Below are 24,475 nucleotides of genomic sequence, written 5' to 3'. Positions count from 1 at the left end.
ATTCCTTCAAAGCTAAGAAAGGGAAAGAAGGTTTTTTCGCTATTAATATAGACCTGGTCAAGGCCTACGATAAGTTGAGTTGGTAATTTATTGATAATGTGTTAGCTAGCTTTGATACCTCAGTGAGGTTTTATAACTGGATAAATCAGTGCATCTCCACTACTTCCCTCAATGTTTGCCTTCATGGAGGCCAGGTTGGAAAATTTGTCCCTTTTTGTGGCATTCGGCAAGGTGATCCCCTTTCCCCTTATCTGTTTATCTGGATTGTAGAATTGTTGTCAAGAATTTTGGAGGAAGCCCTGAAAGGGGGGATTAAAGGGGTTAAGCTTAGTCGAGAAGGGCCTCGTCTATCACATATTTTCTTTGTGGATGATCTGATTCTGGTAGGAAGAGCTACAATTGTGGAAACTAGGGATTACTGGAAGTGCCTAGAAAAGTTTTGCTCTTGGTCAGAACAACGTATTAATAAACTCAAAACGTCTATTTTTTCAGTAAGAACATGAGTGATGGAATGAAAAAAGGGATAAGGGACTTGCTGGGAGTCAATGAGCCAAAAGGAAATATTAATTACTTGGGGCACCCCTTGTTCAGATCAAGACAGAAGGATGCTAATTTTAATTTCATCCTTGATAATCTCACTTCCAAGCTCCAAGGATAGAAAGTTAAAACTCTCTCAAAGGCTGGGTGTGCCACGTTAATCAAATCTGTTGGATTATCTATGACAGTGTACTCCATGCATCCACAAAACTGTCCAACAAGATGGTCTCAAATATAGATGGCATGGTGCGAGATTTCTAGTGGGGCTTTGAGAAGGGAAACAAAGGGATTTATCTGAAGGCTTGAGATAAGTTGTGTCTCCCTAAGTCTCGCGGGGGTCTTGGGTTTTGTAAAACTAAAGAAATAAATCTTGCATTTCTCGCTAAATGGGACTAGAACCTTTTGACCAGGAGCCAATCTCTCTGTTGCAAGATTTTGGAAGCTAAATATCTTAGGGGCAAAGATTTCTTGAAGGGCCATTATAAGAACTCTGATTCTTGGTTTTGGAAAAATGTAGTTAAAGTCAGTGACATTCTCAGGAAAGGTGCTTGTAAAGTGATTGTTGAGGGGAAAGGCGTGAATATCTAGGAAGATCCTTGGGTGACTCATAGGAAGCATTTTGTTTAAAAATCTAAGAGGGTTCCATCCAATGAGTTTAACAAAGTTGCCGATCTACTGGCTGAAAAATGGTAATTGGGATATTCATAAATTTTTGACCAGGAAACGATCGATGCCATTTTAAAAGGGGGTAGGCCTTCGGGTCAAGGCAATGATTACTGGGTTTGGACTAGGGAGCCTAATGGTAAATTCTCTAGTAAATCGACTTACCTAGTCCAAGCTCTTCAACGAGCCCCTCATTGTGATGTTTCTCCCTCACTTTGGAATAGGCTCTAGAATAGTAGAATTCTCGAGCGTCACAAGATCCTTTGGTGGAGTGTTCTTTCCAATGCTTTGCTTGTGCGTTCAGAATTAAGAAAGAGACTGTAGATCAATGACAACCTTTCCCCTATTTGTGGGGGTGAAGAGGAATCTACAGAACACCTCTTTCTCCACTGTTCGTTGGCATTCCATCTGTGGACGTTATTTGGAGAGCCCTAAATGACAAGGTACATAATAATAATCTTGATATCATAAAATACTACATTGACTCCATTTCTGATTGTTATGCAGATTACAGTGCTTTTCTCATCCCACACTCTTCTCTTGACTAGATGTAGAAGTGGTCCCTCCCCCTCTCGACTGGATCAAGCTGAGCTGTGATGTTCGTGTGGGGATGGAAGATATGTGTTTAGCGGTAGTTGCTCGTAACCACCTTAGTGAGGTGATCTGGGTGACAACTAAGAGATTATGCTTTTTTGACCCCCTTTGTGGCAAGGCCGTATCTTGTTGTTTGGCTCTTGATATGGTGGTGGAGTATGGTCACCATTTTGTAATTGTGGAAAGCGACTCTAGTGTGGTTATCAACACTGTCAATGGTGTTTGTGCTAGATGGGAGATTGATAACAATGCTAACCATTGTAAAAGACTTTTCTCAGTTGGTTGTTTTTTTTTTCCAAGATTGTAAGAACTTGTAATTTTATGGCCCATAATATAGTAAATTGGGCGTTTATCCACAAGAGGATTGGTATAGTGGATATATCTTCTATACCGAGAAATATTTTTTGTAATGACCGAGAGGTGTCATTTTGTTTAATTAATTAACGTTTTCTTTTTTTTAAAAAAAAAATATTTTACCGATTTCCTCACTTCTTTGATATTGTTTAAATTTCTCAAAAAAAGGCAAACAAAGAAAAAAAAATGACAATTACACGAACAGACAAAAAAAGACATAATTAAGACATTGAAATTCTATAAATGATATTTTTACAGTAAGTTTTTAATCAATCACATAAATTAATATAGGACTTTTTTTCAATTTTAACCAAAAGAAGTAACAATATTACAAAAAATACTTCCAGCTGGCCAAATAAATAAATATACATCCCAAATAAAAAAAATTACACAAATACAACTTACACACATTCAACCCAGGATCCATGTTTCTTGGGCAACTATCGTGCAACCATCGCACAACCACGACGCAATCGAAACAAAAATTCAACCAGAAAGAGAACTACCATTAATTTCGGCGACTTCACCTAAGAAGACAACCAGAATCAATCAAAACAGGCGCTGTTTCGAATTCAAGAAAAAAAGTGTAGAAAAACTACTACGAAACTTATTGTTCAACCGGAAATCTAGCTTAATTTGCATAAAACTAATGTCCTAACTTCAATTTTCAGATCCATGAAAGGCAGATCTCAAAAAGTTGAACTGGAGTTCCCAACAATCCAACTCAAGTATAATCCAAAAAAAATTAGGTCAATACTATAGTAAAATGTTTATCCTTGTGTATTTTCGTTGTTTTCCAAATTTCTAATGGGGAATTTGTTCATATTAAATCATAAAGAGACATGTAGATAGAGTTATACGTACGTGGAAACACTGCTCTAATTTTTAATGTTTCACAACAGTTACATAAATATTTTGCTAACAGTTATTTTGTCTGATTGAAACCTTCATCTGATGCAACCTTCGGCCAACCACCCAGCAACTACCAAGAAACTTTTGTCTGATTGAAACCTTCGTGTGATGCAACCTTCGGCCAACTACCCAGCAACCACCCTACAACCATTGTCTGATTGAAACCTTCGTCTGATGCAACCACCGCGCAACCACGCAGCAACCACCCTGCAACTATCGTCTGATTATGTAAGTAATAGTGTAAGTGGTATTTTAGTAATTAAAATTACATAAAAAGTATAAATACCTTATCGAAGTATTTTTTGTAAATAAAGTGTCAATTTATATTTTCTATATAATTATATATAGGCTAATAAGGATTTTTTCCCCTTGAACTTTGACATATACTAAATCATGCCCCCTGAACTTTTAAGGTCGTTTAAAATGCCCCCTGAACTATTGAGATTGTTGGATTTAATGACTTTTTTCTAATTTTAGTAAAAAAGTCTAACATGGATGAAAGTTCAAAGGGCATAATTTAGTACATGTCAAAGTTCGAGGGGCATGATTTGGTAGATATCAAAGTTTGGGAGCATGATTTAGTACATAAATAATCTTTGAAATAGTAAAATTGAATGAAATTTGACAAAAGTCCTTAACTCCAACAATTTCAATAGTTCAGGGGGCATTTTTAACGATCTTAAAAGTTCAGGGGGCATGATTTGGTACATGTCAAAGTTCAGGGGCAAAAATCCTAATTAGCTTTATATATATAAGCAATTATAAAATGAGGCTAATTTTTAAATGATTAATTTTATAGTAGAATTTTTTTTTTAGTTTTAATAATGGTGTTGATACACTATTTTGCTATTATTATAGTAGTAGGACTTTGTTTATTTATGGCGAGAAATTTTAGCTTTTTTTCTTTTGGGATGTTGTGAGAATCTCAATTGGCTCATATGTGTTAGTAGCATGACTATTCTTGTTCATGCTTATATATGGGGGTATCTCATATTCTTATTGGCCACATGGTTTATGGTACGATTATTTGTTACGATTGTTATCGCTATGGTTGGTCGTTTGATTATTTTCTTTTATTCTAGCTTGAATAATGGGATTGTTGTTACCCAATTTTTATTAGAAGATTTTTGGCTGATAGTCATTGATAGGTGTGATTTGTCACATGCTCATTAGGGTTTTCATTCCTTTTATTGTAAGGACATGGTTTGCCTAGCGATATATCATTATTTAATGGACTATTGTTTGATTTGCATATTAATAAAAATTTCTATTTTTCTAAAAAAAAAATTGTAACTGTTATAAATATTATTAATTATGTGGATGTCCAAATCTTTTACCATTAATGTAATCAACATTCCCTTTTTCTTAGTTTCCCTTTTCTTAGTTTCTTAATATTTGACTCTTGTATGTGTATAAATAGGAGATCACTTATTGGAATAAGACACATCTTTTCTCTATTTTCTTTCTCTAAATTATAATATTACATAATACTAATATGTCATAATATTGGTTATCAGCACGAGCCTCTCACCAAAGTATGATAATATTTTTTTATATGTGATCTCGAATTGCTTCAAAGTCATGATACACTAAATATATATGTATCTATATATATATACTCATCTGACTGAAACACATTCGAGTTAGCCATTTTTTATTCTTTTATTTATTTTGTAATGAATCAATATATCTCTATGCTTATATATATCTATATAGATGCCTATATATTATATATATGTGTTGATTTATTTATTATATTACATTGTTTAATTTTATTATCTTATTCTATATTTTAGTATTGTACTATATTTTGTTGTATTTTTTTTTCAAAATTTATGTATATGTCTAATAATTAACACTTTATATTGATATAGTTTTCTTCATGGCAAACCTTGCAAAACTTGACTTTGTGGCACTTGATATTTCTAGAAAAAACTATTTATCATGGCTTCTTGATGCTGAAATCCATTTAGATGCTATGGGTCTTGGAGACACCATCAAAGATCAAAATACTGAAATAAAACAAAATAAGGCCAAGGCTATGATTTTCTTTCGCCATCATCTCCATGAGGGGTTAAAATCTGAATATTTAACCGTGAAAGATCTTCTTGTGCTTTGACAAAATTTGAAAGAAAGATATGACCATCAAAAAATTGTCATATTGCCAAAAGCTAAGAATGATTGGTTGCACCTGAGGTTGCAAGATTTTAAATCAGTAAGCGATTATAACTCTGTAATGTTTAATATCACTTCTAAATTAATGTTGTGTGGAGAAAAAGTTACTGACTATGAAATGTTAGAAAAAACATATACTACTTTTCATGCCTCTAATGTGCTCCTGCAGCAGCAATATAGAGAGCAAAATTTTAAAAAATATTCAGAATTGATTTCATAGTAGCTGAGAAGAATAATGAACTTTTGATGAAAAATCATGAATCTCACCCAACTGGGTATGCTCCATTCCCTGAAGTGAATGCTACAATTGCTGACAATCATAATCATAGTCGTAGTCGTGATCATAATCGAAGTAATAGACGTGGTCGTGACCATAATCAAAGTCAGGGTCGTGGTCGCGATCGCGCTCGAAGCAATGTTTGGCATCGTAATGGCCAAAATAAAAATTCATATACTCCAATGAAAAGCACAACTACTGAGACCAAGGGAAAAGGTCCTCAAAATAATAATCGTAGAAATTCTAAAAATTTATGTTCCAGATGTGGAATGAAAGGACACTGGGCACGTGCCTGTCGTACGGCAAAATACCTTGCTGATCTTTATCAAGCATCTGTGAAAGGAAAGGAGAAAACAGAAGCAAATTTTGCCTATCAAGATGATGGTTTTCTCAAAGAGTCTTTGGATATTACGCACTTAGGTGTTGCAGATTTTGTTAATGAAGATTTTATTAATAGCAACATGAATATCGATAATGGAGATGGGAATGTCCACAATTAGTCACTTTTCTTTGTTATTTTTTTATTATTGTAATTTATTTACTTTAAGGTGTTTATTTTATTTGCATGTTTATGTAATGAACTTTTATTATTTAAGCATTTATATTTTGAACTTATTATGTTTTTTTTTTTGGTTAATGAAGTAATGGACATTTGTCATTCTATACATGATTCTACAAATAATGGTGATGATATGTGCTTGGTGGATAGCGCAACCACTCATACAATACTTAGAAGTGATAAATGAAGGCAAATGTTAATACAATATTAGGCACTGCAAATTTAATTGAAGGCTCCGGAAGAGCCATTATATTGATGCCTAGAGGAACAAAAATTATTATAGATGATGCCTTATTATCCACCAAATCAAAAAGGAATCTGTTGAGTTTCAAAGATATACATCGTAATGGATATCATATTGAGACAATAGATGAAAATAATTTTGAATATCTTTGTATTACATCTATTGTTTCAAGAAAAAAAATGCATATTAGAAAAATTACCTGGTTTGTCTTCAGGTTTGTACGTTACACGTATAAGAACAATAGAAACTCATGTTATTGTGAACGAGAGGTTCACAAACTAAAAAAATTTATTTGTTATATGGCATGACCGGTTAGGTCATCCCGGTTCAATTATGATGTGTAGAATAATAGAGAACTCACATGGTCATCCATTGAAGAACCAAAAGATTCTTTTATCCAGTGAGTTCTCATGTGCTGCTTGTTCTCAAGGAAAGTTAATCATTAAGCCCTCACCGGTAAAGGTTGGAATTGAATCCCCTGGATTTCTTGAACGAATTCAGGGCGACATATGTGGGCCTATTTGCCCACCATGTGGACCATTCAGATATTTTATGGTATTGATAGATGCATCAACTAGATAGCATTTGTAAGATTGCTTGCTCAAATAATCCGATTACGAGCACAATTCCCAGACTATGTAATCAAGACAATCCGCCTTGATAATGCTGGTAAATTTACATCACAGGCTTTTGATGATTATTGTATGTCAATAGGGATAAATGTTGAACATCCTGTTGCTCATGTACATACACAAAATGGTCTAGCAGAATCATTTATTAAGCGCCTCCAATTAATCGCAAGACCATTACTTATGAGAACAAAACTACCAATTATAGCTTGGGGACATGCTATTTTACATGTTGCGGCACTTGTACGCATTAGGCCAACATCATATCACAAATTCTCCCCACTACAATTGGCTTTTGGTCAGGAGCCAAATATTTCCCATCTAAGAATCTTTGGTTGTACAGTATATGTTCCGATTGCTCCACCACAACGAACAAAGATGGGTCCTCAAAGGAGGTTGGGAATATATGTTGGGTATGAATCTCCATCTATCATTAAATATCTCGAACCCACAACTAGAGATATATTTACAGCACGTTTTGCTAATTGTCATTTTGATGAGACAAGTTTCCCAGCTTTAGGGGGAGGGGAAAAGAAACAACTGGAAAAAGAAAATATATGGAATGCACAATCATTATCTCAATTTGATCCTCGTACAAATCAGTGTGAACTTAAAGTTCAAAGAATAATTCATTTGCAAAATATTGCAAATCAATTACCAGATGCATTCACTGACCCAAAGAAAATTACAAAATCACATATTCCAACTGAAAATGCTCCAATTCGAATTGAAGTCCCAAAAGGACAATTAATTAATGATTCTAAAGCACGTTTGAAACGTGGTACACCAGTCGGTTCCAAAGATAAAAATCCTCGAAAAAGAAAGGAAGCAAATAATCAAGATGGCCCTAATGAAGAGGCTAAAAATTTCGAGGAAGATGTTGACATAAACAAATCTCTTGAAGAGATTCAGGTACCTGAAAATATTAGAAATAATGAGATCTCAATAAATTATGTCAATACAGGAAAAGAATGGAACCGACTCGAAGTAATTGTCGACAATATTTTTGCTTATAATGTAGCGCTAGAAATTGTAAATGAAAGGGAGGATCTTGAACCTAAATCTATCAAAGAATGTCAAAATAGAAAAGACTGGCCAAAATGGAAAGAAGCAATTCAAGCAGAATTGAATTCACTTGCTAAACACAAAGTATTTGGACCTATAGTCCAAACACCTGAAGGTGTGAAACCCATTGGATACAAATGGGTATGTTTACGTAAAAGAAATGAGAAAAATGAAGTTGTGATATACAAAGCAAGACTTGTAGCTCAAGATTTTTCTCAAAGGCCAAGTATTGATTATGAGGAGACATATTCTCCTGTGGTGGATGTAATAACATTAAGATATTTGGTTAGCCTGGCTGTGAGTGAAAAACTCGATATGCAATTAATGGATGTAGTCACAGCTTATTTATATGGATCACTAGATAGTGATATTTACATGAAGATCCCTGAAGGATTTAAGATGCCTGATGCGTATAATTCAATCAATCGAGAAATGTGCTCAATTAAATTACAAAGATCATTGTATGGATTAAACAATCAGGACGCATGTGGTACAATTGACTTAGTGAATATTTATTAAAAGAAGGATATAAAAATGATCCTATTTGCCCATGTGTTTTTATAAAAAGTTCAAGTCCTCAGTTTGTTATCATTGCTGTATATGTTGATGATTTGAATATTATTGGAACTCCTGGAAAACTTTCAGAAGCTGTGGAATATCTAAAGAAAGAGTTCGAAATGAAAGATTTAGGAAAAACAAAATTTTGTCTTGGTCTACAAATTGAGCATTTAAAATGTGAAATTTTCATTCACCAGTCAACTTATACTGAAAAGATTTTGAGACGGTTTTATATGGATAAATCACACCCATTGAGTAGCCCAATGGTAGTTAGGTCACTTGATGTAGAAAAAGATCATTTTCGACCTAGAGAAGAACATGAAGAGCTCCTTGGTCCAGAAGTACCATATCTTAGTGCAATAGGAGCATTGATGTATCTTGCTAATTGTACAAGACCTGATATAGCTTTCTCTGTCAATTTATTAGCAAGATTTAGTTCTGCTCCAACATATAGACATTGGAAAGGGATTAAGCACATACTCTGCTATCTCCAGGGTACTATTGATAAAGGATTATTCTATTCTAATAATTGTGGGTCACAACTTATTGGCTACGCAGATGCAGGATATTTATCTGATTCACATAAAGCTAGATCTCAAACTGGCTATTTGTTCACTTGCGGTGACACTGCTATATCCTGGCAGTCAACAAAGTAAACTCTGGTGGCTACTTCCTCAAATCATGCTGAGATACTTGCAATTCACGAGGCAAGTCGAGAATGTGTTTGGTTAAGATCAATGACTCAACATATTCGAGGAACATGTGGATTAACATCTAATAAAGAAGTACCAACAATTCTCTATGAAGATAATGCTGCTTGCATCGCTCAACTTAAAGGGGGGTACATTAAAGGAGACAGAACTAAACATATTTCACCAAAATTCTTCTTTACACACAATCTTCAAGAAAATGGTGATATCAATGTTCAACAAATTCGATCAAGTGATAATCTTGCAGACTTATTCACGAAGTCATTACAAACATCAACTTTTGAGAAGATGGTTCACAAGATTGGAATGCGTCGATTAAAGGATCTCCATGAATGCCAAAATGAGGGGGAGTAATTGTTGGAATTAATTTTACCAAGATCTTAGATCTACTCACAAGTATGTTGATTTAACAACCTAAATATGAACTTCTAAAACGATAAAAGGAAAACACATATAAAGTTAAGAAAACCTTACATTGATTGCAGCGAAATAATGTCTCCTTCTACTCAGATCTCTAACCCTTGATTCCTTTCTGTTGCAGAGTATAATCAAGATCTGAACCCGAATGTCCTTCAGTTGGATGTGATCCTTCACAGTCTTCCAATCTATGATTGAGGTACTGTTTGCTGTATGTGGGCACTACTCTCTCACTAGGGAATTCGAAATTGTATCTCTCTCTCTTGTGTGTATTTCGTGTATGGTTCAAGCATTCAAGAGGAAGAGAGTGGGCGACTATATATAGAGAAAGGGAAGCTCAACTTTCTGAAAGAGGCAGTTTCCTGAATTACAGAGTAATTGCTTAATTGCCTTATTTGGTGTGAGCCACCACTTTCCCTTTATAGATAGCTGCTAGGTTTAGGTTAGTAATTGTTTGGCAATTAAAAAATTGAAAATAATAATTGGGAAACACAAACAAGTGGCCGGCCATAGGTGTGATGGGCCTCACTTGGATTTTGCAGTTTCCACAATTTTATTTCTATTTTCCCAAAAATGTCAATTCTCTAATTCTAACCATTTAAATGCCAAAACTAATTATTTAATAACTAAAATAGATTATTAAATAATATTGTCATTTAATATAATTATTAATTAGACATATAGAGTCTCTTAATTAATAAATAAACCTAGAATCTCTTTTCTTTACAATTTCACCCCTACTTAGTGAAAATTCACAAATTAGACATAGTCTAACTTTTAGAATTATAATTGATTAAACATAAATCAATTATTGAGTCTTACAAACAGTATGGTCTCAACTAGAATGTGGACCATGGATCTATATTGCTGAGCTTCCAATAAGTTGAATCGAATTTACCAAGTAAATCCCTAACTTATTAATTCCTTGTTGAATCCACTCTTAGAACTTGGAATTGCACTCTCAGACTTATATAGAGCATTCTATATGTTCCACGATATAGATATGCTATCTCATTTAACCATTGTTATAATCTTAATGTGATCAAAGATCCTCTATATAGATGATTTACATCGAGATAGGATAAATTTACCGTTTTCACCCCTCAATGTATTTGGCCCCTTAAAACACTTAGTTACATGTAAATGATGTTTTAGTGATCTAAGATATAGTCACTGAAACAAGAGCTCATCCATTTACTTCTATTTAGCTAAGCTCGAAGGGAATCATCACTTGACTTCTATACACCAGTAGAAGCTATAGATTCCATATTTATGTTCAGCGCTCCCACTCAATCATACTATCATGTTCCCAAAATATACGTATCACCCTGACCCAAAAGTAGGCTTAACTAATAAATCAAAGAACATCAATAGCACTGCTGAGATTGAGCCTAAGCATATCAGGATTTAGATTCTTTTAATCTAAGATCAACTACTGATATTGACTTGGAAAGATACAACGGTAAGTTTATAATATCTTGTCTAAGTTCAATATCGGTCCAGTCCAATGTATACTCCGTACATTTGAAACTAGTATACTTTACCAATGTCCTGGAAAGAACATAACACTTACTCCAAGTGTAAGTATACTTCATCGTTGTTTATCACATTAGTGTAAATCCAAAACACTGATGAACATGGACTTAGTCTTTTGAATCATATAATCACAATCACATTCCACTGTGTTGACAATACTGTAATTGTGAATAAATATATCAACTGGACTTAACTGATTTTGTGCATATATTAAATATATATATTAAACCATAAGCATGTAAAATACATGTAAATATAAATCACTTCAAATCTCTTAAATTGATAACTAATCAGATTGTAATGAGTTTTATTTAGGGCACAAAACCCAACAGTAATTTCATACTGCACTCTTTTTTCCTTGACCGAGTTTTGTCCTATTGGGTTTTATTGGCGAGGTTTTTAATGAGGCAGTTATTATGGACATCCAAGTGGGAGTGTTATAAATATTATTAATTATGTGGATGTCCAAATCTTTTACCATTAATGTAATCAACATTCACTTTTTCTTAGTTTCTTAATATTTGACTCTTGTATGTGTATAAATAGGAGATCACTTATTGGAATAAGACACTCAAAAAATTCTCATCTTTTCTCTATTTTCTTTTTCTAAATTATAATATTACATAATACTAATATTTCATAATAGTAACTCAATTATATATTTTAATTAGATGGGAGGAGCAAAAATTGTGGCAGTAAGTGGGAGGAGTGGGGTGTACTTTATTTTTCAAATAAGAACTATTTTGGAAAATAAATTGGATGTAATTATAAAAAATAATGTTTTAATAAATAAAATGGGGCTATTTCAAAATAAATAAAATGGGATAAACTTTGTCTTGGGGTATGTTTATACTTTTTTCGGGTGAAAATAATTTTTTCTGTATATTTTAGAAGATAAAATAAGGTAGTGTCAAAAGTTCATGAGCAAAATAAGGAAAAAAAATTACTCCTTATACTATTTTTTAATTTTTTTTTTTCAAATTTACGATTTGAATTTTTCCAATAATTTTTATGTGGGTTGCTATTTAAATTTTAATTGTGATTCAAACTACTTCGTTGATTACTACATAAATTTTCGTAAATTTATAATTAAAAAATAAACTACTTTAAAGTATAAAAATAAAAAACTACCCCAAAAAAAAAACATAATTAAACAACATACAAATGCACCAAATACAAGACCTATATCACTAGGGGTGGGCATCATCCAATCCAATCCAATTGAACCGAACCGATCCAATCCAATCCAATTACAAAAAGTTGGATATCCAATTACAATTGGATTGGATTGGATTGGATGCTAAAAGTTGGATTCTAATTGGATTGGATCGGTTATTGGATGTCAATCTCAAAATCCAATTAAAAACCGATCCAATCCAATTACATTTATATATATTAAAAAATTATTTATAGAATAAAAATTATCGAAAAATATAATAAATATTTATTATATTTTATTAGATTTTTTTGTATGTTGAATTTGTAACACTTAATTGTTTAGTGTATTTTTTTTTTTTTTTTGATATTTTGTTCTATTTTATTACTTAGAAATGTTGTTGTTTTAATTATTTAAAACTTTTAGCTACAATACACTTGTAAGAATAGTATATTTATGAAATATTAAACTTAAATAAAAAGTGATACTTAGTTTTTTTTACGTATTCTTCTTTATATTTTTAAGTTAATATTGAAATTTAGGTGTGTAATTGGATATCCAATTAAAAAACCGATCCAATCCAATTAGTAATTGGATTGGATTTTGAGGTCTAATTGGATTGGATCGGATGATGATTTTCCAAATCCAATTACTAATTAGATTGGATCGGATGAGAAAAAAAAGGTTGAATTGGATCGGATGCCCACCCCTACATATCACCGTACAGTGTTATATCCATCTTTGGTACTATGGAATATGTAAAATGAAAATATTCTCTAATGTAAGGGTCCTATGGTCTAGTGGTCAGGACATTGGACTCTGAATCCAGTAACCCGAGTTCAAGTCTCGGTAGGACCTTTTTTAAATTTTTATTTTTGACATTAACTTTCAAACTTATACCTTCATTCAGCTAAACAAAATCCTCTTGATTCCTTGTTAATTTTTAATTAAATGAACCAAGTAGAGATCCTCTTTCCTTATTTCCAATTTAGTTTAAATCAATGTATTGAACTAGATAAATAGAAAACATTTTCACTTGTTACAAATTTTAATACTGATGGGCATAAAAAAAGTAACTTGACCAAATCAAATATTGTTCCAGAACCGATGTCTTGTTTTACAATAAGCCAAAAAATTGATGATTATGGCCGAGTTTTTAATAATGTTGTTGTACAAAGGAAAACGAAAAGTGTTGCTATACAGTAACGTTCAGTACTAACACTCTGAAACCTACCTAAGCAAAACAAAATTCAGCTAAAATTTTGTAAGATTTGGGATTGTGAAGAAAATAAATGAAGAAAGAAAAACACGGATTTTGGATTTACACATTTTTGGCTGTTGAAATGGGGAACAAAAATCTATACCTCTGCCATTAATCTTTTACTTTAACAAAACAAAAAAAAAAAAAAAAAAATTGCTCGATCAGGGAGTGGAAAAATAAAATAGCCTGACAACAATGGAGAAATACTGAGCTGTATGAGCAATCAAGCTGGTATGCAGAAGGAGGAGCTGAGAGCTGGAGGTAATACACAGACGAGATGGGGACTGGGTGGATTACAGCTTATATTTGCCTCATCAACATCCGGTAACCCAAGTTGAGGGGGTCGTACATAACCCGCCACCAAGGGCACACATAATATAGAGATTTCTAGCCTTGAACCTGTTCAATGTGTATGGTGAGGACAATGTCAGAGATGTTGGCACATAAGAACCATTTCATTTTGAGTTACTTCTATGACAATACCAGAGTATGATTTAATGTGAAATTGAATTGTACAACATACTCCTTCAAAAGTACAATAATAAATAATTGTACAACAAACCTTGTTTTTCAGATAAAGATACATGCCCTCTTTTCCTTCCAGCAATCATCCAATTTTCTTTATTTGCATTGACTTCGTATAAAACTTCATCCTGATGCATGGACAAGTTTTATCAACAGTGCATGATTCTAGTGTTTGGAAAAATCTCACTATTAAGTTGTTGAATTATTTTATTTGCTTCACTGAAATTGAGGATTCATCATTCATAAATAGAAATTAGAGATTGATGAGATTTATCATGGTTTTTACTAAAAAAAAGAAATAGCGATCATTCCCAAGACTTACACGCTGCTGCAAAACTTCATTCTGCAAATCTTTTAACCTTTCAACTCTCCATTTCATGGTAACAAGCTGCCCAACTCTAAGGCCAGGGAGAGGAAGAAATCCAACAGCTAAACACGGGTCAAGGACAGGCCTCTGCAAAACAAGAGCACTCCGGAAAACTAATTCCTGTTTAGCATCCTCTGGTGCAGAAGTCATTGTACCAGAAGGAGCATGTGCTCCCAAATTTCTATCACCAGAAATTCCATATTTTATGTTCAGTATACTCTCTGATTGTAGATCCTTAACTTCATCTGCACCAAAAGGATAAAAAAAAAGCCACATCAAGTTACTTGCATAATCGTGGGCTCTAAATAGCATATTCGCTGATGTTAATCATATGATTATCCATACCCTCAGGTACTATCTTCCCTAAGCATATAATAAACAAGATTCCAGCTCTGGCATTCGGAGAAAGGACAAGTGGAAAGAAGCCAGAGGCCGGTCTCCCATCACGTTGTCCAGCATGGACAAATCCATCTTGCAGATCAAGCCAAGCATCGTAGACTGTCAGTGTGGCTTTTACTTCAGAATGTAAAAAAATCTGAAGTATATTAACCGATTTGAGATCAGTGAATTGAGAAATAATCCAGGGTCAATTAAAAAGAAGTACAATCATTATACAGTGCACAGGTAAACTTTTGATATCTACAGAGGTGATCAAAAAATAAAAATTGGACTAGCCTCCCCTAGCTTAAACAAGCCTGGTATATGGAAACACAATAAACAAGCCTTTGATATCTACAGCAGATGAGGTATGTATTAATGAGTAATCAATATGAACTATGAAACACAATAAACAAGCCTGGTATATGGAAAAGAAGCTAGAGAATTCAGAATAAATTCATAAAAGTCTGGACACAAATGTACACATTAAACTCTTATACTTCATAATACAGCAGTTTTCATCTTCTTTGTGCATATGCATATGTAATTAATTTGTGAAGATGTGCAGCTAATGTCCTGAAAACCAAACCAGGTGATCATTATCAAGATGAATAAACAACAAAAGAAACCTGACTGGAGGATGCTAGAAAATTAGCTATGCTTATAGTATGTCTACCTGATTCTGAACAATATTCCAATTCATATTGGTAGTCATTGTCACTCTTATTTAATTTATAATGATTAGCCCATTACAATCATTACTCTCGACATGTTCAAAGAATAGATGAACTAGTCCTTTAAACTCAAAATATAGAATACCTGCAGAAGCAAAGTACCGTCATTGCATTTATCAGCAACTCGCATGCTCACATGGAAAGGATCAGTGAAATGCACAGCGAGAGTCCTGCAGAAAATATCAAGTGAATTCGCAAATAAATTTTTCATTTGAAAGAACTTCTATACTAAACAAAAATAGAAGAACAAATTAATATCAAACTCTAGGAGAATGAAAGTTGCAATGCCTGTCAAATGTTTGGTTATGAGATATTCCGAATTCAAGTTTTAGGGCAATAGTCCTCATGCCATCTACAATGCTCGTTCTCTGGGGAATAGCTGCTCATAAAAAATGATGCACCAAACACAGGTAAGTATCTGGATGCTATATTACTCTTTATGCGATGCATGTGTACGTGTGTGTGTGACATATATGAAATGACTTTGACTTGAGGAATTGCATCATTGTCTCTGAACCTGAAGAGGATCCTCTTGCCAGCTTGTCACTGATAGCGCGGACAGGAATCCACAAAATTGACGCTATATTGCTTGCCCAATCCGGAAACTCTATTCTACCATCATGGAGTGTCAACTGCTCATATTTTCTACTGACAGTAGAACCATTTTCCAAAGCACTGTCACTTTTCTTTTCGGTGGAACCCTTAGATGAATCTGCATAGCTTTCCATCTCAATTACATGCGACTCTTCAATTCTAAGGCCAGGACCAGTATCGATATGCAATACAGCATCTTTCAGGGAGTAGTTAATGGGCCTCACTATAATCCCAACCCACTGTGACTCATTTATAAGCAAAGCAGATGAAACAGCTGCAGCAAGATCAACCAACGGTCTTGGTTTGAAAACCTAAAAAACAAGAAGAATCAGATACTGAAACAGCCTGCATAATCTGGTTAGAAAGAAACCTACTGCTCAACTTTATCACCATGTCACATTCAGCATCTGACTGAAAATTTAATGCAATCAGGTTAGTTTATTATACACTAGGTACCTTCAAGATTGGTCTTGTAGGCTTTTCATAACTCAAAAAATCATCAGTGTCTGCAGGGCCTCCCTTTGAAAAGCTGTGAGATCTGAATCTTAAGTGCCCAATCTGCCCAGTAAGAACACCCAAGACATAGGAACCTGGCTTTTGGGGCGGTAAATCTAAGGTAATTGTGTTCCGACCAGGTTTTAGTACAATGGCACTTGAGCTTTTGAGTGCCTGTAATGTAAATGAAACTTTAGCAACTTAAAGTACAAGGATAGTCGTAAAACATGTATAAGATTATGTCCAAGAATGCATACCTTAACACCCTCATCAGCATTAAAAGTAGCCATCAGTGTCAAACTAAGTGAGTCAAGAGTTATATCTTCAGGAAAGCCACTCCAAACGGTTACAGAGAGAATGCCAGGATCCCCATCGCATAATTCAATTGGAGGCCCAGGATTCCCAGAGAATGTAATCAATGAAGATACATCTAGAGGCACAGGTTGTTTCATTTCACTATGAGCAAGACGAACAACCTCTGACTGAAATGCTTGGCGTTCTTTGGTTAAAAACAAGCTTTTATCTAGTGAAAGTAATCTCACACAAGATGATAGGTAACCAGCTTCGTCATCCAGTATCTTTTGACACTCTGCTAAATTGGGCAGGACCTCTGCTAATAGATCCTGCCATCCTTCACCAGCATAAAGGGCACAAACCTTCTCATATGATTTTGCAGCTAGATCAAAGTTCCCATGCTTAAAACAAACAGCTGCTATTTCACCATCAAGAACAACTCCATGTCTTTTCCACCAAGATCGGTGGTAATTGTCTGCAGCACCCTTTGTTAGGTCCAAGTATTTTTGCTGCAGAACCAGAGTCTATATTTAGAGAGAAATCCAATGCATGTGCATGGCAGAGAGAGAGAGAGAGAGAGAGAGAGAGAGAGAGAGAGAGAGAGACAACCCAGAGCTCCAACGCAACAAAAATTAAAATTCCACACTTTCAGGAGATAACATTTTAGAGGACTAAACATTAAGAAGAAATTTAACAGTAATAAAAACAAATAAGATTCTAGGAGCCGTATTGTCATAAAGTAAATGGCAGCTAAAAAAATTCAGAAGCGCAACAGGATACAGATTATATAAACAAGTGTCTGACTGTGTTAGAAACCTCGAAATCATACCACCTAAATCTTCTACAAATAATTTCATGAAGTAGGAATGACATAATTCAAAAAAATTAAGAAGTAGATACGATTTATCTTATTAAGCAAGTGCCTGACTGTGTTTGAAGCCCCAATCCATACCTCAAAATCTTCAACAGATGAGAAGGACTTCCACAACTCAGTATTGGAAATAGTATTGTGCAAAGCATGTTCAGCAGCAACATAAATTTCTGCAAGTCTCATAGGTCTATCAATTGAGCTGTCCATTCCCGGAGAAGAATTAGTACGTGTCATGGAGCTTGTATGTAATTTATTTGTTGGGGACATCTTTGAAATTGAATCTGAACCTGATCTGCCAAAATACATAGCAACTTCGGAGATTAAAAAAATTTGTACAATAAACTCTAGACAAGCATTTATCAAAATTAATGCATCCTTGGAAAATGATAGCATCATTTAGAAAAAGAATAAAGAAAAACGATAGCATCACAATACTCGCTATCCTTTCTGAATTATGATTTCCAAACAATAAAGCTATGGTGACCATCATACATTTCAAACATATTTCCAACAGACAGAGAAGCTCTTCGTCGATTAGCCTCACGTAGAAGAAAAGAAGGTTCAAGAGGCAATGGTTTCCTCTGAATACCAAAGTGCTTGACTAGTGGAGTTTCTTGAAGAATCATCTACAAAAATGAAAATGAAGGATCACAAGAAATTTTAGTAAATTATTGAGTTCCAGTTTAGATAGTATAGAAAATTCCTTTTTGACTTTTAACGACACATAATTTACATGTCAGATGGGAAAAGATGCAGGAGAAATCATTTAGATGGTCTATTTATGTGAAGATTAAATCTTTTTTTACCATTAGTAAATTCATAAGTTCTTAGAGGTAGCTATGTAGTTCAAATAGATAAAAGTCCAACCACATAATAGCTACTCCCCACCCCTAAAAGAAGTCCAGTTAGTGTGTGAATTGTGCATCATGTGCTGGATTACACTGATGATAAACCTCCATGACACTTTGTTTATAATAGAAGGCCATAGCCTTTGGTTGGGGGCTTATTTGTCTTTTCTGGTCTATTAGTTTTCTTTTAGTTTTATTTTAAGTGGCTGTTTTGTTTAAGGGCAGGGTTGTCTTTTGTATTGTGTCCAAAGCCTATAAATAAGGCCGTGGGATTCTTTTAGGGGTAGCTTGGAAATAGAAGAGAATTGCCTCTAAGAGAGTGCGGCACTCTTGAAAGGTTGTGATTGGAGAACTAGCATCTCGAAGGCTAGTTTGTTCTTTAATTTCTTCATCAATAAAGAGTTTCTCTAGGAGGGATTTCATAGCTCTGTGTTCGGATTTTGTTAGATTATTTTATTCTCTAAGAATATCCTATCAACTGACCTTTTCTTTTACCAACACTTTGGATGATGCATCAGGTGGAAGTAAAGGCCATACTGCTGGTTTGGGCCAAGGTAGCATACTAAGTGATGCACTGTTCAAACAGAAATAAAAAGAATAAGTATTCACAAAGTAATAAAGCAAATATGACAATAATTAATTTCAATTCCATGAGCATGCTTGCCTCTAGAGATCCACGTAAACAAAAAAAATTAAGAATTAGTAGGGAGAAGGTAAAGGTCAACTTGATCTTAAAAGGTTGTATCTGTACCTGTTGACAGGGCTTCTTTCTATATTTGTTCCGAATCCAATCAAATATGCAAGTCTCATGAACTGCAAAAATCGTGAACTAAATTACAACTTTATATGGAGCAAAAGAAAATCAACAAATTTTGTTGTACAATCACCTAGAACAACACAAAACTGCATTTAGATCATTTGATAAAACCTGTGCTGTGATGTTATATAATCTAACTAAACTTTAAGTTGATTGATTTTGAATTACTTCAACTGACACACTAGAAAAATTGTTGAATAATTGAATCATATATGATGAATTACTTCAACACTTGGTGAAGCTTAAGAAACTGTTACCTTAACCCTGCATAGTGAATAAAGGTCACCCTGAAGTCTGTAGAACTCCTTTTCTATATCAGCTGCCACTACTCCTTCGTTATAATGTGAGGCAGTTGAGCTGATCAAATCCATGCAAGCAGATATTACCCATACTTCACGCATACAAAAAGGTAGAATATTCTGAGAGCAACTCCAAGAAGAGGAATATGTCAAAAAGGGGAAGAGAAAGGGAAAAAAAAGGTGAGACAGAAATCAAATGATTACTTAATGAAGCTTAACGTCAGTAATATAGCATCGTAAGAAAACACAATAATAAAATCAGAAATCCATTACCTCATGCTGGGTCAGGGCCTTTGAGAAACTAATAATGAATGCGAAACCCCTTGCCGCAACCTCAAAGGGGCGACCCAGCTTGAACAAAAGCTGCATCAAAAAAATCATCATTTCAGCATACATTTAAAGAATATTTCAAATAAACATGAAACCAACTGTGAAGCAAAGCAAGAATTTCAAACTAATAGATCAATTTTATCAAATACACAAGAGGAAACAAGCTTAAATTCTCAGTCAAGTTGATCCGTGATTATTTCAAATACTGCAGAATGAAATTCTGGGACACTCCTATTATCCTGCTCTACATCCTAGCTATGCATGCACTTGGAACAGTCAGGTACAGTAACTTTGTACATCAATTTTCTATATGAAGTTTGTTAATAAGGTGCCATGGTATAATAATGGAAGTACTTTAAATACAGATCGTAAACAGACAGTACTGGTTGGGAAAACTCCAACAAAAGTGGAAAGGAAGCTTAGGGGCAGATTTCGCCAGTTGAATCAACACACAAAAATAACAGCATAGAAACCAAGTCTGCATTTTATATCTGAGAGATATTTATAAATAAAGATCGATAAAATTTTAGAAGTAGACCAAAGTAAAGAGATGGATTATTTCAGCCACACTTGTTTTTTTATTTACTATAGGTTAGATATAGGAGATCTCAGTTTTGCATACCTTTGATTGACAAGCAAAAAGATATTGTCTAAATTCAAATTCCCTAAATGAGTCATCCTGGACAATCTGTGTTAGTGGCTTTCTCCCAGGATTAAGCAGTGATGCCTGATCATCACCATGGTCTACTCCTCCAAAGTCCCTTTGTTTTCCAGGTATACTAACTGCAATACATGGAAATAAATCAGCCCTAAATCACGATAGTTAACAGCATCTATAATAATAAAAGAGCTGCTTCAGATATATCAATGAAATGTATTGTTCAAATTCCTTGAAAAGAAAAAAAAAAGATTTACGAACTAGATCAACTGAAGTAAAACAGATGACCATGATACCTTCTGGCAGTACAAGTGCATTTTTCATCAATGCTCTTATGTGTGCAGAAACTAAAACATTTATCTTGTGAGAGAAAAATACAAAATGTACCTGTTTCTAAATAGCAAATTTCAAGTTCATCATATTCACGTAGAGCGTCTTCATGAAGATGAGCAATCTCAAATATAAAAGCCAAGCTTTCCTGAGAACAAGTAGCTAAAAACAGTAAGTATCTAGAATAGAAAGAAAATAATGCATAGACGGCGGAGAGTACATGGCTACAAAAACAAAGGGTTGTGGAGCTTGTGCCTACATATATGCAAGAAGTGGATTACAAACTCCTAGTCATGAATATTATGAACAAGATCTATGCACAAGAACAAGCCAGAAATGCAAACAGGATCACAAATAATATTTTCAGTAATATGCTTAATTCCTATTTACTATGCATTTTCTTATCAAATTGTTATAGTTTACATATTGCCAAGATTAAACAACCTTCAGAATAAAAAAATTGCAGAAGTTCCACACTGGCATGAGTCGTTGTTCACTGAGTTTGCGTATCTCATCCTCGTAAAACTGTACACGCTTGTCCAAGGTATTTCTAATAGATTCCACAATCTTAGATTCTAAGTCTTCCCAAAAATTTGCTTCAGGGGAATGTAAATCATATTTGCAGCACCTGAGTAAAGCAATGTTAAAATAAACTGTAGAAATCTAAGCAATATTTACAAGAGAAGTTCATATTCTCGTAATATATATACAGTAGTAAAACAAAATTAAGTCAATATAAGAATTAAGATAAAGGTATGCTAAAGAAAAGATATCAAGTGAGTATGAAATAAGTATCAGAGAGCATCACAGACAGCTACTCTTTAATATATTAAAAATAACAACTATATATAAGAAGACATCAACTGAAAATGTACCAACAACTGAAAGCAGCAAGTTTACCTTTCTCTTTTCTTTGAGCTAAAATCAACTTCAAGTCTAGCATATACTTTTTTTGCCATTTTGGTAGCCTGATCATTACTTGGATGAGCCTTAGAGACATAAACAATAAACCATTCCCGTTCATCATTTTGGACGATTAATTTCAGGCGTGGTTTCAAGATGGTTTTGAACTCATCAAGGCCCTAATAAAGAAAAAAGTTGTCACTCTACAATATGTCAATTGCATTAGCACAATAACATCGGGCATTAGTGTATGAAGAAAAAGAAATCACCATCTAAGAAGAATAAAAGGTAAGTGAAATCGTTGAAGAAGTAACGACATAAAAAACAAAAAAAAAAAAATCAAATATTATCCTTTTAGTGTCTTCCACCAGCAGAAGAGAAAAAAGATGTAAGAGTACATTTTTTTCCTTTTTTCTTCTTATAGATGACAATACACAATATAAAATAAAAAAAATTGACACTCGCATAAAGAATTCTACTATCCTTTCTCTTCAGATCTGACTACTTTCCAATAGCACCATTAATTACCTATAAACATCTACCTCTTCACCAGACTACACACAACAAAATATGGCAGTATAATTTTTTTTTTCCAACCCTTCCCCCTCACAGTTCTGATTTTAAATAAATAATTTCATCCTTAGCTAGTTAAAAATGCTTATAAACATCATTGTATGTGTAACCTTATCAATAGAAAATAAAATGCACCCTTTTCCCCACAAAACATATGAGATGCAAATACACGAACTGTCCTATAAATATATAAATTCTCAATGCCTACACAAGCAAATTCTTTGCTTCAAACTACCATCACTGGAAAACCACAAAAAGGTAGAGACACAATAAATCATCTAAAATCATATAAACCTGCACCTGCAGAGCTATGCTGAGAAGTAAAAAGTCGAAGACATAGGTGAGGTAAAGAAAATTGCATGTTACCTCACAAGTGACAAGGACAACAGTTGCATATGGTTCTCGAAACCAAAATAAGTATTGCTCCTGCGGAAACCGGCTGCGAAGTCTCGCATCTGTTGTTAAAATGAATTCGGCAGGCAAATTCTCCACAAACACAGGATTCCGGGTCTTATTGTTCAAGCAGGCTCTTTTCAATGGAAAACGCTCCTCAAAACCAGTCTTCACAGTGGGCCATAAATCACTCACATCTTCAACTGAAAAGCACCACCACATGTGTTTTATTCAAATTATATTATTGACTTTTAAGGACCATTATGATAACTGCATTACCAATACATTTCTTCAATCATCTTCCAAAAGCAACAGAAAAAACCAGAATGTAAAACTTCAGAGGGACAAACACAGTTAAGTGAGATTTGCAGGAGCGTACTTAATAACTCTCCATCAACTTACAATAAAAGTTCAACATACACAAAATTACCCCAGCCTGCTTCCCAGTAAAGATATATAATCAACTAACAGCCTCAGATGATTCACACATAGCTCGCAAAGTAAAAAAGGACTCATGCTAATGATGCCATATGGTTCTTAAACTAATTACGCTAAACAGGGATACGTAACTGAAATCACTGAGTACACTCATTAAGAAATCCCGAATAACTCAATATTAAAACTACGAGAAATCGAAGGGGGAAACCCAATCTTTGTTACTATTTTTACAAACATGATCAGAAAATACAAAAATTTATTCTTCAAGCATTTCCATAATTCAGTATTAAATAGGCCCACATTCTCAAAACACGTAAATTCTATGATATTTCTAACTTATCCCGGATTCCAAATTCTGAAAACAACATAAAAAGCGAAACGCAATACCTGTTAGCACTCTCATTCATAATCCCAATTAGCCATTAACGTCTCAAACTATTTTTTAGCTCAAACTATGATCCTTAGAATTGCAAAGGAACCATTCAAATCTAGTATGTATGTCTAAACACAATCTGAATCGCAATAAGATCGGTAGCAGGGGAAACAAAATCAAGCTCAAAATTTTGCAACCTAAAAGCTAAATTTAGTAAAGAAGAAAATAGAATCGAGTAAGGAAATGAGATTTTACCAGCAATGACGAGGTGATCACAGGAATTCTTGATTGTCTGGAACTGAGCTAGAAAATTCGCCATGTTCAACCTCGATCTACACCAACATTATACAAACCGTACTACACATGGATGATCCGAATCATCTTCTTCTTCTTCCAAGTGTAGTCTCTGACAGAGTGTATTGTGTTGTTGTGAAAGTGGAAGGGAGAAGCGAGAAATGCAGAGAGAGAGAGAGAGAGAGAGAGAGAAGAGTGTATGTGTGGAGTTTGGGGTTGAATTGGTATGGTCCCGGAGATCTAGTGCTTCGCGACTCTATAACGCTTGATCACTGCGCCCAAAAGATCTGACCGTCGGATTAGCCGTCTTTTTT

The 24,475-nt window shown here is 34.2% G+C and overlaps 2 protein-coding genes and 1 non-coding gene across 3 annotated transcripts; 2 read left to right on the top strand and 1 right to left on the bottom strand.

Moving 5' to 3' along the window:
• Positions 1 to 9,304: 9,304 nt before the first annotated feature.
• On the top strand, positions 9,305 to 9,631 carry LOC133039200 (uncharacterized). Its single transcript, XM_061118036.1, has one exon. The coding sequence runs from the start codon at positions 9,305 to 9,307 to the stop codon at positions 9,629 to 9,631; it is 327 nt and encodes a 108-aa protein (XP_060974019.1).
• A 3,541-nt stretch (positions 9,632 to 13,172) lies between these two features.
• Positions 13,173 to 13,244, top strand: TRNAQ-CUG (transfer RNA glutamine (anticodon CUG)). The gene has a single exon. It is a non-coding gene; the product is annotated as a tRNA-Gln (tRNA).
• Positions 13,245 to 13,450: 206 nt separating this feature from the next.
• Positions 13,451 to 24,434, bottom strand: LOC115724941 (trafficking protein particle complex II-specific subunit 130 homolog). The gene is made up of 21 exons (XM_030654316.2): positions 24,123 to 24,434; positions 23,030 to 23,259; positions 22,088 to 22,269; positions 21,632 to 21,815; positions 21,245 to 21,335; positions 20,822 to 20,982; positions 20,143 to 20,232; positions 19,828 to 19,989; positions 19,505 to 19,566; positions 19,237 to 19,327; positions 18,398 to 18,531; positions 17,987 to 18,197; positions 16,998 to 17,543; positions 16,702 to 16,914; positions 16,169 to 16,556; positions 15,940 to 16,030; positions 15,737 to 15,821; positions 14,885 to 15,074; positions 14,495 to 14,784; positions 14,210 to 14,300; positions 13,451 to 14,046 (listed from the first exon to the last, which is right to left on the bottom strand). The coding sequence occupies exons 1-21, from the start codon at positions 24,184 to 24,186 to the stop codon at positions 13,871 to 13,873; spliced, it is 3,732 nt and encodes a 1,243-aa protein (XP_030510176.2). The 5' UTR covers positions 24,187 to 24,434; the 3' UTR covers positions 13,451 to 13,870.
• Positions 24,435 to 24,475: the final 41 nt, after the last annotated feature.

This window comes from Cannabis sativa, chromosome 6, assembly GCF_029168945.1.
Source record: "Cannabis sativa cultivar Pink pepper isolate KNU-18-1 chromosome 6, ASM2916894v1, whole genome shotgun sequence".
Classification (NCBI taxonomy): domain Eukaryota; kingdom Viridiplantae; phylum Streptophyta; class Magnoliopsida; order Rosales; family Cannabaceae; genus Cannabis; species Cannabis sativa.
The sequence above is the reverse complement of the archived record's forward strand: the minus strand, read 5'-3'. Positions and strand labels throughout refer to the sequence as shown.

What these genes read in the sequence shown, in the direction of transcription:
- LOC133039200 (XM_061118036.1), top strand. Translation starts at nt 9,305, where the DNA reads ATGACTCAACATATTCGAGGAACATGTGGATTAACATCTAATAAAGAA.
- LOC115724941 (XM_030654316.2), bottom strand. Translation starts at nt 24,186, where the DNA reads ATGGCGAATTTTCTAGCTCAGTTCCAGACAATCAAGAATTCCTGTGAT. An exon ending in CTACAAGACCAATCTTGAAG is followed by an intron (nt 16,557 to 16,701) that starts GTACCTAGTGTA and finishes CTTGTTTTTTAG; the next exon opens with GTTTTCAAACCAAGACCGTT. An exon ending in ATGAAGTTTTGCAGCAGCGT is followed by an intron (nt 14,301 to 14,494) that starts GTAAGTCTTGGG and finishes TCCATGCATCAG; the next exon opens with GATGAAGTTTTATACGAAGT.